The following is a 14,991-nucleotide window of genomic DNA, read 5'->3' as shown; positions in this document are numbered from 1 at the left end:
GCCTTAGTCTCCCAAATTCACCCTCTGATGGTAACTTGGGCATCACTTCATCTCTCGCATCCAGCATGATGCAGTAAATACTTGGCGAATCCGTGACGGACGGATAGGCGAGTGGATGGATAGGTGGGTGGATGGGTGCATGTGTTAGACCCATCCAGAGAAGTGCTGCCCTCCAACCCCCTTCCCCAGCTCTGAGCACGTAGAAGTGGTGCTCTGGCAGAAAAGCCTGGGGCTCAAGTCCTTTCATCTCAATCCAGTGCTTTCCATGACATGCCACATAAAAAAATTTTTCCTAGCACACATGGACAACCTGGAGGAGATTTAAAACTCCCCTCCAGGCTGCTTGTGGTCAGAGGATTCTGGCCAGGGGGCTGTGTCCTCCTCCCAGGTTCCACCTGGCCACTTGGGAGACAGAAAATCCTATCTCCAGGTAACCTGACTGCAACACACCCACCAGCAGCTCTGCCCTGGACCTGGAGGTGACCTCCAGGCTGTGCCCACTGCAGGAGCAGGGATGAACTTTCCCCCAGCCGTGGCTGATGATCGCTCCACCTGAGGGCCCCTCTTGACATGTGTGGCCACCTGGGGTGAGACCCTCAAGCCAGAAAAAGCTGAGGGGGTAAGAGGGCCAGCCATAGAGAGCATGTACATTACTAAAAGTTTTTAAAGATTGAAACATTTCTTCCATGTTCTTTGTTGGTAATTGGGCAAACCACCCCAAGGGCCAGCTCAAATCTTAGGTGTGTCTACTGGGAATTAGACCTCTTCCCTCACCCTCAGCTACATCACCAAATATAAGCTGGTGGCTGAGCTCGGCACATACAGCCTAAAGGGCCCGAGTCGGTTCTGTGCCCGACATTGCTGGGACCAAGAGCAAGTCTGTTCCTGGTCTCAAGGTCACATTAGGCCTAGCCTGTGGTGGCACAGTGGATAGTGTTGACCTGGGGTGCTTAGGTCACTGGTTCAAAACCCTGGCCTTGCCCAGTCAAGGCATATACAATAAGCAAACAATGAACAACTAAAGTGAAGCAACTATGAGTTGATACTTCTCACTACCCCCCTCTTCTCTCTGTAAACTCAATAAATAAAATCTTTTTAAAAAAAGGTTACATTAGAGCAGTGGTCCTCACATTTTTGTTTCATTTGGGGAACATAGTTCAAAGGCTATCTTACCTACGTCAGGCTCACCGATGGGGCCAGAGCCCTCCCCACTCCTAGTTGGCTCAATAATTGACTTGAAACATTGGATGGATCAAATCCAGTCCACAGACCTACTGGCAAGTTTTTTGGTTGCCATGACTTCTGAGGCTCTTGTGGCTTCGAGACCACAGCTCATGACCATGTCCTCACTGCCTGACACTTAGGAAGATGTCTTGAGAACAGCTTCCCCGCCACAAAACCTGCGTCAAAGCCAAATCCAAGATGGCACCCGAAGGCCCTTACACCATGCTCCCCTAACCAACCCAACTCCCCAGGGCAGCCCTCGGTCCCCAGCCCTGCTGCTAGGGACACATTCTCCTCATGCCCATCAAAATGCCAGCCCAGTTCAGGGTCTTCCCTGGCTGTTGGGACCAGAACATAATGTGCAGGTGCCTATGTGCTTTTTACCCATGGTGTCCCCTGCGCTTGGCACTGGCTAGGGCACAGAGGTGTCCAGTAAGTACCAAGTAGAGGGGAGAGGCAGGAAGAGACATAGAATTAAAAAACTCAACTGCCTCTTCAATTTCCAGTACTCTCCACAGTTACACTCCTGCCACCTTGGGCACCGGTCCCTGCTCCCTGCACTTTCCTATCCCACGCTAACCCCCTACGACCGGTGTCCTTCAAGACTGACCTCCTTTAAGACACCTTCCCTATTCTCCCAGGATCTCCACTGTAGTTATCTCATGTGACATAGATCTCCTTCTACTTGCAACCTAGTGTTCAAACCAATGGCTTTAGAGTCAAACGTGCCTGAACTGGAACCCTAGCTTCCGCAGGCACTAGCCCTGACCTCAGGCAGGCTACTTAACCTGTGAATCTCTTGTAAAGTGGAGGTCACACTACCCATGCCCACTGGGTAGATGCGAGGGTTTTATATAAAGGGCTAGTAGAGTGCCTAACACATCGGGGGGGGGGGGGGGGAGGGGAATCAAGTTTCTTCTCATGACTAATTATGATATTCCTTACCTAAAATCAGTTTAGACTATGTGCCCCTAGAGGACGTGTCCTCAAGTGCAGCTTAGCACTCTGCTTTTCAAACCATAGGCTTTGAGGAGATCAGGGGAGCAATGTAGAGGCTTCACTGCTGAATGAGGGGCCCTAGGACTTCTGATTCAACCCTAGCAGTTTTTCGTTTTTCCTGTTTTACATATTGGGGTTCTACGTAAGATCTTTGATAACAAAAGGGCCTTGGTGCTAAAGGAACACATGAAAGTACCTGGTTTGAAGCTAGCTGGGACCTCACTGAATCTCCTTGGAGGTGAGGGGGCTTGTGGTGGAAGAGAGACACAGAGTGATGAATGAACCACCTCAGAGACCAGCAGCTGGTTAGTGGGCAGGGCGGAAAACCTCACACTCACTGCTTTACAGTCAGAATGCATTACAGAGGCTGCAGGGAGGGGTAAAGGTCAGATCTTAGGGACAAAAGGGCTCCGTCTCCAGCGTCTGCTGGGCCCAGCCACTTCCCTCACAAGACTCACAGCCCCGTGGGTGAGCCCTCCAGGCGGTCAAGGGCAGGCAGGAGATGGAGCAGTGAGGGGAGGATATGTTCTTGGGGTACAGAATCTTTGACCACAGGATCCAAAGGCTTTGGGCCAGCCACTAGAAAGCTGTGGATACCTACAGCCCGTGCCCCCTTGTAATCACAGTGGTAACTGTCCCCAATATGGGCTGCCATTGTGGGTTCTACACAAGCAAGCCGGAGGGCCTCATGGAAAATGCGGGGGTCTGGCTTGCACCAGCCAGTAGCTTCGGAGGTCAGCACGAAGTCAAAGTGTTCCCGCAGACCAAGACACACCAGGATGCCTTCTAGTCGATTGTCAAAGTTGGAGACCACTGCAAGTCTCAGACCTCGTTTTCGGCACTCCCTCAGTGTGGCCTCAGCTCCCTCCAACACTTGCCACATAGAGGGACTGCTGAAGTCCTTGTACAGCTGGTCAGCAACAGGGGCCACAGCCTGGGCATCCCGAACACCTGCTTGGTGGAAGGTCTGCAGGACCAAATCCTGCCACCACTGGCGGGAGGTGAGGCCGTGGCTCAGGCCATAGTTGGGGAATCTGTGGCTCTGAGCCTTGAACACCTGTTTGAAGGCTTGTTGCAGGGCCGCAGCCTCCACCTCCAGCCCATGGGCCCGGGCCTTGGAGGCATATTGCTCCCCCACAGAGTGGCGGATCCTGAGCAGTGTGTCTGTCACGTCCCACGTCAGCAGTCGTATCTGTAGCTGGCGAGCCATGGGTCTGCAGAAGGTCAAGTCCAAACCAAGTCCACCTCAGGTTGCAAGGTCCGAGGGGAAACTGAGCTAGACAAGCCACACTTTCACAACCTAATAGTTATCTCCTTCCAGGCTACATGGGTCAGAATTGCTGGCACTTGGGTAACATCTTCACAGCAGAAGATCCTGAAATGAGATGGCAAGTAAAGTGGAAGTTCAGGATTTAGTCATATAGACTGGGTTCAAATTCTGGTGCTGCTGGGACACTGGGAGTGTCACTCTCTAAATCCCTGGCACAAGGACCCAACTTCACAAGATCTGCTCATTGCACAACACATTTCTGAGAACTGATTATGTGCTAGACACTGGCAAGCCCAAAGTCGCTGGCATGAGCAAGGGGTCACTGGCTCAGCTGGACCCCCCCCCCCAATCAAGGCACATATGAGAAAGTAATCAATGAACAACTAAAGTGCTGCAACTATGAGTTGATGCCTCTCATCTCTGTCTGTCTGTAAATCAATCAATCAATCCAAGGACCTGACCTACACTTTGTCAGGGAACCTCCTAGGCAAGTGAAGTTTCAATGGAGATGTGAGGAATGACGATATGGGAAAAAGAGGTGGTTAAGTGTTCCTGGCTCTGGGAACAGCAAGTACAAAGGTCCTGAGGCAGGGCAAGAAGTCTGGTGATTAGAGTAGTTAGGGGTTGGCTCATGTAGGGCTTTGTGGGTCAAGGTAAGGAAAAAATTATGATTGCTATTCCTATTGTTAGCAATGCCAAAGGCAGGAGAGTCCTTGAAGACCATTTGATCAAACCTCTGGCTGTTTAGCAGAGAAGACTGAGACAGAGAAGGGCTGATACTTACCTAAGATCACAGTAAGTCAGCAGCATAGCCAGGACTGGAACCCAAATTTCCAGCCTCTCTGGCCAGTGCTCCCTTCCACTGCTCAAACATATTTGAATTTTTAAAAAAATCTTTTTGGCAAATCTGGATAGCACAGGATAAAAGGCAGAACAGAGTAGCCTGGTCCTACCTGTATCTAAGCCTCTATGAACCCCAGCTTAATTTTTAATGGAGGTAATAACTGCCTGGGTGGACTGCAGTGAAAGGGTTAGTGTCTCAATGCACAGGAAACAAACTCCGCAGCCTGTTGCACACAGGTTGGACGCAGCTTCTTCCCCCAGACAGAGTTGATTCAGGTTTCCAGCTGAAATCAGAGGATTCAGAATTGAGTGCAGCCACGTGTTTGCAGAGGAAGGAATGTGGCTGGTGAATCTGCGACTTGTCTTAGAGAAAACTGGTCAAGGAATCTTAGGGAGACCCACACAGAGACCCTTCCCACTTTGCGGGTGGGGAGAAAGAGGCCCACCCAGTGAGGGGCCAAAGTCGCCCAAAGTCACGCAGGGAGCCACTGGCATAACGAAGACCATAACAAAAGGCCCTGGCTCCAGACCGACAGCGGTTTCTATTTCTGGAAGCCGGAGCTGGGGATGCTGGGCTACAGACATGAACTGCTCACCCTTCCTACCCACTTCTAGGGCTCGGAAGCGGCGAAGTCCCGGTATGCCTGCCATTAGAAAGAAACCTCTACGGCGGCTGTCTGCAGCGTGACGTAAGGCGGGACGGTCTCAGAGACGCCGGCTGCACTTGCGGCCGCAATCGTGGGGCCTAGGACTCACCTGCCTGGTAGAGAAGCAGGTCAGGGAAGAAGCTGCGGCCCCTGGCCAGCTTGGGAGAGGTGCGCAGACGCTCAGCCTGGCGGTGGGCCCTTTTCCCCTCCGCTCCCGCCCCCGCTGGCTCCGCCCCTCCTCTCACTCCGCCCCTTCTTACTGTTCCTCCCCTGGCCCCGCCCTCTTCCTGCCCGCCGCTCCCTGCACCCTCTCTGCGCACTCTCCCTGAGTCCCCTCGGCGCCCTCTGTGACCCCTTGCCGTGCTCCTAGGTCCCCTCTCCGCCCTTACGAAAGAGTCCCACACCCTCTCAGCTCCTCAGCTCTCGCCCTTCCTACCCTTACCTGGTGTCTCACGGTCACCTTGCACCCTCTCCGCCTCTTTGCATGCCCCTCCCTCCCTGCACCCTCTCTGCACTCTCTCCGCTCCCCCTTTCCCTTGCCTAGCCTCTCCGCCTCCCTGGGGTCCGGACACTCCAGGGAGGGGCTCAGGCTGACTTGGAAGAGGGGGATTAGGGTGCTGGCCAGTCTTACTGAGTGCCATGTGGACTTGAGCAAGGCATACTCCTGTCTGGTCTGAGTCCCATTCAGCACCGGAAGGAAATTGCTTTAAACTTGTCTAACTGAAAATAATCGGCTGAGGATAGATTCCTCTGCAGTAACCTTGCCACTATTTATTTATTTATTTATTTATTTAAGAAAAAGAAGTATTCATGCTCATCTCAAAACTGTTTCAAAATACAAAGTGTACAAAGTAAACAGCAAAAGTCTAACCTCATTCACTAAGTACTTACAGAGCATCTGTCTCCTGCTGTGTCTGACCCTGTTCTTCTCTAAGGATACAGTGGAAAACCAGGCAGAGTTCCTGCCTTTCTGGAACATGCGTGGGGCAGATAAAAATCAAGTAAATAAACAAATTTCAGATAGAAATACTATGGAGGCAATAAAAATAATGGTCTCATGAAAAGTGAATGAGGAGAGAAGTCTTTGCATGAGATAGTGGAGGAGCAAAGATCTGAATGGCAGCCTGGTGAAGATTAAAGGACATGCAAGGAACTGGCAAGTGCAAAGGTAGTGGGGCCCCGACCTGCTTGTTGAGCAAGAGAAGTGGCCTTGGGGGTGGAGAGGGCCTCCCTGCTCCCCACTCCTTCTCTAGGGGTTACTGCAGTGGTATTTCAGGTTATTATGTTATGCGGATGAAAAAAGAAAAAAAAATTTTTTTACTCAAGATGTAGCCACTAACTTAAACCTGACAAACTCGGGGAAAGCCCACATAATGGCCTTGCGAACTCAGGAAACTAAGCTAAACACAGGATGGTCTAAATCAAACCTTTCTAACTAAAAGCACTTCATGGTGGGTAGTCACGTCCTAGGGAAAACTTTCTTTAAACAAAGGTAATGTTTGCTTTTACTCGAGCCTGTTTGCTGTCTTTGTATCTACGATAATGTACGTGATAACATGCCTCTGGTATGTAAGGGTCATGGTGTATAATGCCGGTGGCCAAGGCCAGGCTGGTTCCCATTGAATTCGAGCAGACAGTGGAGGAACTGGGGAGCCGCAAGCGTGGGGCCATACCATTTATTGGAGGCTCGCAAAGACAGGCAAGCGAATAAACAACAAAAGGGAAAGAGTTAATCAATAAAAGAAAACCTGCTATTTGCAGTAATAACAAGGGAGCAAGGAAAACCGCAGCTCCCAGTGATGGTAACGTAGTGGGAGAGTGATTTGGGAAAATTGCTGTGGAGGGGAGGCACCCATAGCTTTATATAGGCTATGCACATGTGCCTCTGCCACGTGCTCACGCACCAATCAAGCCAAGTGCTTACAGCTGGTAAACCCACCAGCAAGCCTAACACAGCTGCTCCACATTCCACTCCTTTAGGGTTGCTCGCCTTTCAATCTACACGACAGGTTTCTTCCCTGTTGGTCCCTGTGTGAGGAGTGAGGTACATTACAAAAACAAAAACACAGTACAGACTACAGCAAGAGAATTACAAAACACAGTGTGGGGCAATTGCCTTTACTTGGGACTAAAAACCAAGAGTTGCCCTAGGTGCTTGTTGGGCAGATAAAATGTATTATGCTCACTTTGTTAAAAATGGCACTGCCCACGTGAGGCTGTTGCCCAGGTGATATTAATGTGTGTCTCTGTGGGCAGGTAGAATCCTTGTAGCCTGGTGCTTGGTTTTGGGATTAAGCCTTTCCCACCCGTTTTGATGTGGGGTGGTACAATCCAATCATGCCTCAGAGAATTAGAGACTTCCCTATTTTGTATATTGGATTAAAATTTTGGAATCTACACTATAAAAAAGGGGCAGAATGAGAGCTTGCCCTCTTGGTTCCTGGGATGATTAGCATGAGAGAGCAGGGGGAGCGGAGCAGAGAGCAGAGGGAGGCCATGTGGCCAGGAGAAGAAGCCAAGATGGCGGAGTGGTGAGTGAGATGCCAGTTTGTGCAGAGTATCTGGGATAAGGAAGGAGATGGGGAACTGAGGAGAATAAGGCTGGTGAGCTAGAAACCTTTGATTCTAGGAAACTCGGATAAGTCAGTAGCTTTGTGAGCACTGAATGTGAGTGAGTTTTGGAGCCCAGTGTGTATTTTTTACTTGCCCGCCGCGTGCAAGCTAGAATTAAAGACTATGGCCCACCAGTTTGTGGCTCCGTTGTTTCTTTACCGACTGTCCGAATCCAATGCGAACCTGCATGGGCCAGAAGGCTGCTGTGATAGTGGCCCTGGCCCTGGTTACTGGCTTTGCAGTGCTCTTTTCATTGCCAAGAGCCCCATCCAAACCCCTCAGGGGTTACATGGACATCAAGCTCACAGGGTCACATTCAAGGCCTGTGCCGCCTTGACAGCTCTCCTTGCTGCAAATGCACCTTGTACATGCTCAGCGAACCCCTTCTAAATAAGGTGATACAAATGCTTGCCAATACCCCAACAGACCTAGGAATTTCTGTAACTGCTTTACCGTAGTTGGAACAGGGTATGCTTGGATCTTATCTATAACTGCGTCAAGGATAACCTTTGTTTTACCTGACAAGACAATTCCCAAGAATTTAACAGATAACCCAGGTCCTTGTAATTTGCCCTTGTTGACCGCCCAGCCACACATTTTCATATGGGATAGCAGGGTAGGGACTGCTTGCTCTCCAATTTTGGAAGAGAGTCACTAGTTAGCATAATGTCATCAATATGATGATACATACGAACTGCCTCTGGCTGTTTCCATTTAGCCAGGTCAACCACCACCTATGACACAAGGTGGGGCTATGCAAATAGCCCTGTGGTAATACGGTAAAGGTCCATTGCTGCCCTTCCCAAGTGAAGGCAAATTGGTCTTGACTCTCTGCAGCTATAGCAATAGAGAAAAAGGCATTATCCAAATCTGCCACAAATGATATATCCCCAACTCATGGCTTACCTGATCCATCAGGTTAGCTATTAAGTGTACAGCAGAATGCAAAGAAAGAACAACTTTATTAAGTTCCCTGTAATCCACTTTCATTTGCCAGGTTCCATCTGGTTTGCACACAGGCCACACCAGGGAATTGTAAGGGCTCTGTGCAGAATGTGGGGATCATCTGTGCTGGTCAGATGATCGTTCCTTTTCTAGTTCGAGGACTGTCCCAGTGATTTCTTCATAGCTGCCTGGTAGGCAGTACTGCTTCATGTTAGGCACATGCCGGGGAACGGGTAATTGCAAGGGGGAATGTGCTGCATGTCCTCGCAACACTGCCTTCCCGACCCAGACTCACAGGCGGAACTCCCTGGCTGTAGTTTCCAACCATAATCCTTGTAAGACATCTACCCCCGAAATATATACATTCAGGAATAGGAGATACATATACCTTATATGGCTTAGGGGGAGTCTTCCTATCCCCAATGGAATAGTTATTGGCTTCACTGGAATAGTTTGGCCTCCATACCCGTCAATGGCCTCTGGGGTCCCAGTAAACTATTCTGGGTTCCCATAAAGAAGGGAACATTCTGCACCTGTATCCACCAAGGCCAATACTCATTGTATATTAGAAGGGGACCAGTGGATAGCCAGTTTCATGTGTATCCTCCAGTTCCCACCCATCCCTGTTAGATGGGTCCCTCGGCCTTCCCCCGCATTTGAACTGGAACAATGGGTCTTGGGGATCCTCCTCTCCCTCTGCTGTCTTCATCATATAATCTTGCAACCTTGCTGCCCGCACACCAACCGTTTTATTGGTAGCTGCTGGGGCCATTTGCAGAGACAGATTAAGGTTGGTTGAGGCCCTGGGCACAGAAGAAAATATTGGGCCCTTTGTCATTAGAAAAAAGTGTCAAGTTGGGGTTTTGTGGGGCCCTTCAGAAGTCGGGGCCCAGGGCATGTGCCCGGTGCACCCACCTCTGGCCTTCATCTCAGCGGCTGAAATCTCTGTTTTGGTTTAAGCTGCTGCCAAAACTCCAAAAGAACCTTATTAGGCTTGCCATCCATTTTCTCCCTGTTTGCCTCAGCCACGATTAAATCTTCCCACATCTGTGTTCGGGTAACTTTCACAGGCCCATTCCTCTTGCTAGTGGGAGGGGCAGCACAGGCATCAGCCCTTACAGCTTTGTGATTCCGTGCTATCTCTAGCTCCCCCAAGTCTGCTACAATCTGCATAACTGCACTGATGGGCTGTCCCACATAGGAGCCCGAAATATCCACTAGTGACCCAAAAAGGGCTGATGGGACACTGCAGAGGATAAGATCCCACATCCCAGCCTTAAACACTTCCTCATCTGTTCCACGGGGCCCTGGGTTGAAACCAGTATTCTTTATACCTAGTTCCTGAAGGACCCATGGCAGTTCACTATAGTACTGCCACCTACTCACTACCCCTGACAAGTCCCCAGCATTCTGCCAGACTGTATGAATGGCAGCCATCACCCGTTCTGATAGGGTATGGTTTCCTAGGTTGTCCTGCCAGATCTGAAGGTGTGCCTCAAGGAGGAGTGTGTGGTAATGGCAGCCAATTTCTCCATCTCTGTTCCAGAAAGCATGATGCCATCCACCCCTATGTCCCACAACCTCAGTAATCAGGCTACCAGTGGCTCCATGGGTTTCTGCCTGAATTGCACCCCCCAACTCCATCAGCTCTGCCTGAGTGTAGGGCCAGACCACATAGTGCTCCACTATCTGTGGAGGAGGCTGTGGTTGCCCCTGAGGGACTCTTTGCTGCTGGGATTTTACCTTCTTGGCGACCATGGGCAGGGCTCTGAGTCTGTGGTTGGCAGTTGCAGCCTGTGCCTCCCTCTCAGAAGAGGAGTGAGAAACACCTGCTCCTGCCGACTCAGAGCCACTGTGCTGGCAGGAATGCAGCTCCATCTTCTGCACCCACTTTGGCTTCTGTGGCTGTTGGCTCTCGGTCTGAAGCTGACACTTGAGCTCCTAAACCCGCAGTTGTTTCTCCAACAGCTGTCACTGCCAATGTTCAGCTTCCAGGGCAAACTGGAACTTGTAAACCTGCAACTCCTTCTCCAGAGACTGCTCCAGTTCCAGGCACTGCTGGTGTTCAGCCAGCACCTCACACTGCAATTCTTGAACCCAGTTAGCCCCCCTCTCTAGCACTTGTTCCAGTTCATACCATTGCTGGTTCTCAGCCTGCAGTCTGACTTCAGACTGCAGCTCTTTCTCCAGTGACTGTTCCAGCTCGTGCTGTTGTTGTCCCCTTGGTCTGCAGCTTATCCTGGAGCTCTCAACCTCCGGCTGCCTCTGGCACAAAACTATTGGTTTCCTCTCTCAGGGCTGTAAAAAACATCCTGCCTACGGCCCCTAAAAGGACAGCCACGGGGAACCATTTGCTGGAGAACAGCAACTGCTCCTCTACCCCACCCTTGAAAGGTGTCAGCAGCTCCATACCAATCTGGTCCGAATCCTGCCAACTATGCCAGATGTAATGGCGATGGCTGAGGCCAGACAGGTTCCCATTGAATTTGGGCAGATGGTAGAGGAACTGTGGAGTCAGAAAGCATTGGGCCATACCCATTTATTGGAGGCTTGCAAAGAGAGTTGAGCAAATAAACAAGAAAAGGGAAAGAGCTAATAAATAAAGGACAACCTGCTATTTGCAGTAAGAAAAAGGGAGCAAGGAAAACTGCACCTCACAGTGGTGGTGATGGGAGAGTGATTTGGGAGAAGCTCCACCCAGGGGAAGCACCCATAGCCTTATATAGGCTATGCACATGTGTCTCTGCCGCGTGCTCACACACCAATCAAACAAAGTGCTTGCAGCTGATAAATCCAGGAGCAAGCCTAATGCAGCTGCCCCACATGGTGGATACTCATGTCCGAGGGAAGAACTTTCTCTAAACAGAGGTAATATTTGCTTTTATTCAAGCCTGTCTGCTGTCTTTTGTATCTATGATAATGTATCTAACATTCCTTTGGAATATAAAGGGGTCAGGCATCCCACCACAGCAGAAGCCAATAGACTCCTCACTGTTATTGTTTTGTGAACCATGAACTGTTAACTGTCTTATTCCAGCCTATGTAAAGAAGTTGCAGCATATACACTTTTACTTTTTACCCAATCCCAAAGATTTCCCCTGCTTTGCTTTCTTCTGCCTCCCTAATCTATCACCAATCAATTTCATGTAACCCTCTTATGTCTTTACCTGTGGTGAAACTGTTATGGACCGAACGCGAGTAATTATTGATCGGAGCCCAAATTGATTATAAATTTAACAAGCCTTTATTAGCCAGCAAGTGACTGCTAGTGAAAAACAGCTAACAGCCCCGAGCCTAGGGAGAGAGCAGTATTTAAGGGGATAAATCACAAAGTCATAGCTATTACAATATGTATGCACCAACATTCATGACATTTCGGTAGAAAGCATTCTTGTTCTAAAGCTGATTACAGTTCTTCCTGTAAGTGCTGCAAGGCTAAAAGCATAAGACTACATCCTGCTTCTGTATGCAAGATTTAAGTCAAGATATCTAACTAGTTGGGCTTGTAAAGATTTTCTACTCTAAGCTACTGCCACAGGCAAGCTCTGTTTAATGTTTAACTTCCTTGTATGGACTATTGGGGATTTTCTACTCTAAGCAGCTACTAAAAGCAGGTTTAAAGTTCCTCTTTATGTCCAACTCTCTATACACAATACTGAGGTCCCATACACAACAGTAGGTCCCTATCACATTCCCCACTGGTTTTACTAAATTTTTAATCAAATCCTTGATTCAGTTTCATTGCTATTGTCATAGATAATTGTATATTGTTCTCTGATTGTTATTAATTTAATAAAATTTACCTTTTCTTGAGCAAACCTTGCTATAAAATTGATTAAACATGGTACAAGACAACATTAAAGTTAGAGGACTAATTGCTGCAGACAATAGGATTGTTAGCTAGGGTGACTAATTAAACATTCTTTGAAAACCAGTTTTCTGATTGTTCAAATTCTTTTTTCTCTTTTCTATATTTTTCCTGACTAAAGATAAACTTTCCTTAGTAATTCTAGAGTTATTACATTAAGAACGACACGTCTCTCTGAGGGCTGTATATAGACTACCCTGTTGGAGGAACAGTAGATCTAACCCTTTCCTATTTTGTAAAACTATCTCCTCTATACAAATAAACTTGAGGCATAACATATGCTAGAATATACAATAGAGGCTTATTATTCTGTTCTCTAAACCTGGTTTTTGTTTTTGTTTTTTTCTCTGTACAAATCTCCTACAACCTGCACAAATCTTCTGTAACTTGCCTAAACCCTCAACTTTCATAAACTTTCTTTTTTATTTAAAAAACAATTTCTTTTTGCACCAGACGACCCTCGTTGCTTGTAGTCGAACACAAACCCTTGTGAGAGGGTTGTAACAATGACCTCACAGTAGACAGCTCTTTACTTCTGCGCCACGGTTTGACGTTTGTGCAGCTGAGGCTCTGAGCAAAATCTGACAGCCGGAGGCCAAAGCTACCAGAGTGGCCAAGTTGGATGGAGGCCTGAAAAAGTAAAGACTGGAGTCTGGTGATTGACACGTGAGGCTGCTGATTTCTCTGCAGGAATAAGAGTTCTCTGGAAAGTGGGAGGGGCAATGCCTTGTAAATGCCTGAGTGGAAATCTGGAGAGATTAAGAGCCCAGTGCAAATCCAGGGTGGTCTTGAGGAATGCAACTCAAGAATTCTGTGTTTCGCCCTGCCGGTTGGCTCAGCGGTAGAGCGTCGGCCTAGCGTGCGGAGGACCCGGGTTCGATTCCTGGCCAGGGCACACAGGAGAGGCGCCCATTTGCTTCTCCACCCCTCCACCGCACCTTCCTCTCTGTCTCTCTCTTCCCCTCCTGCAGCCAAGGCTCCATTGGAGCAAAGATGGCCCGGGCGCTGGGGATGGCTCTGTGGCCTCTGCCTCAGGCGCTGGAGTGGCTCTGGTCGCAACATGGCGACGCCCAGGATGGGCAGAGCATCGCCCCCTTGTGGGCAGAGCTTCGCCCCTGGTGGGCGTGCCGGGTGGATCCCGGTCGGGCGCATGCGGGAGTCTGTCTGACTGTCTCTCCCTGTTTCCAGCTTCAGAAAAATGAAAAAAAAAAAAAAAAAAAAAAAGAAACGGAATTCTGTGTTTCAATCTTGGGCGACAGGACCACAAGTAGCAGTCAACCAGTCTGAGTTCTTGAACCATCTTACCGGTTAGACGGCAAGATCTTCAGTTCCTTCCTCATTTCTCTGCCAACTAAGATTTTTTTAGGTCAGCAGGAGTAACATTGGAAGAATCCTCTCCCCTCTGCTTCTAAGCCCCTTCATAGTACTTGAGCACATGCTCTGGTCCAGATGATTTGCCAAGAAGGACTCTTTCCTTTGGAGTTCTCTACTGCCAAATATTTGAATCAAACCTTCCCCCCTCAAAGCCATGGCTCATCTTCTCTCTTCTTACTGTAACCACCGCTGGCCTGGAGCCTGCCAGAGCTCACTAGGTCCACAACAAATATCTCTTGGTGCTGTTGACAAAGACGGCCGCAAAGGGTGCCAAGGCAGACTTCCAGAAGAGGAAGTGTTGAGAGCATCAGCATGTGTCCGGGACTAGACGGGTTTTCTAGTCTCTTCTCAGCGGTCTCCCAAGGGAAATGTTAAGACCTAAGGAGAAAAGCGACCTGCCCTGGCCCCTCCCAGAGTCAACAGGGATCACAATGGTCTGTTCTGTGTTCAGTTCCTCTGCTCACCTTCCCTTCATCTCCTTGGTTTCAGGGGCTGCCAATCAATCATCATTCAGTCCTCCCAACAACTCTGCAAAGTGGGCATTCTCACTCGCAGGTTTCCGTTTGAAGAAAACAAGGTTCAGAGAGGAGTCATGAACTTTCTTATCTATTCAGAAATAACTGACTTCCATAACAACTTACTTTTTTCCTTTTTCTTTCAAAAGTATTTCTATACCTTATACCTTTTATTATCAAAACCATACAACTCCTTTCTAGTCAGAACTCTTAATTTTAAAAAATCTTAACTTTTAGTGGCAATAAGTAATTTTCCTTTAAAGTATACTTCCTTTTGGAGGTGTCCCTTTTTTTTTTTTTTTTTTTTTTTTTTACAGAGACAAAGAGAGAGAGAGTCAGAGGGATAGATAGGGACAGACAGACAGGAACAGTGAGAGATGAGAAGCATCAATCATTAGTTTTTCGTTGTGACACCTTAGTTGTTCATTGATTGCTTTCTCATATGTGCCTTGACCATGGGCCTTCAGCAGACTGAGTAACCCCTTGCTCAAGCCAGCGACCTTGGTTCCAAGCTGGTGAGCTTTTGCTCAAACCAGATGAGCCCGTGCGTGACCTCGGGGTCTCGAACCTGGGTCTTCTGCATCCCAGTCCGACTCTCTATCCACTGTACCACCACCTGGTCAGGCAAGGAGGTGTCCTCCTTCTAAGTAGCTAGTATTTATAGGTTAAGTATGAGAACATGAGCCCTGGCCG

The 14,991-nt window shown here is 48.8% G+C and overlaps 1 protein-coding gene across 3 annotated transcripts; it reads right to left on the bottom strand.

The window, feature by feature from the left end:
• Window positions 1–1,247: 1,247 nt before the first annotated feature.
• HDHD3 (haloacid dehalogenase like hydrolase domain containing 3) lies at window positions 1,248–5,308 on the bottom strand. 3 transcript variants are annotated; one of them, XM_066256460.1, is made up of 3 exons: window positions 5,093–5,308; window positions 4,447–4,620; window positions 1,248–3,598 (listed from the first exon to the last, which is right to left on the bottom strand). In XM_066256460.1, the coding sequence occupies exon 3, from the start codon at window positions 3,431–3,433 to the stop codon at window positions 2,678–2,680; it is 756 nt and encodes a 251-aa protein (XP_066112557.1). In that variant the 5' UTR covers window positions 3,434–3,598; window positions 4,447–4,620; window positions 5,093–5,308; the 3' UTR covers window positions 1,248–2,677. The 3 variants fall into 3 exon arrangements, with proteins under 3 accessions (XP_066112557.1, XP_066112556.1, XP_066112558.1); XM_066256459.1 differs by lacking the exon at window positions 4,447–4,620; XM_066256461.1 differs by lacking the exons at window positions 4,447–4,620; window positions 5,093–5,308 and adding an exon at window positions 4,278–4,400.
• Between the last annotated feature and the right edge of the window lie 9,683 nt (window positions 5,309–14,991).

The sequence above is a fragment of the Saccopteryx bilineata genome, chromosome 2 (assembly GCF_036850765.1).
Source record: "Saccopteryx bilineata isolate mSacBil1 chromosome 2, mSacBil1_pri_phased_curated, whole genome shotgun sequence".
In the NCBI taxonomy this organism is placed as follows: Eukaryota; Metazoa; Chordata; class Mammalia; order Chiroptera; family Emballonuridae; genus Saccopteryx; species Saccopteryx bilineata.
This window is presented reverse-complemented; position numbering and strand designations above follow the sequence as displayed.

What these genes read in the sequence shown, in the direction of transcription:
- HDHD3 (XM_066256460.1), bottom strand. Translation starts at nt 3,433, where the DNA reads ATGGCTCGCCAGCTACAGATACGACTGCTGACGTGGGACGTGACAGAC.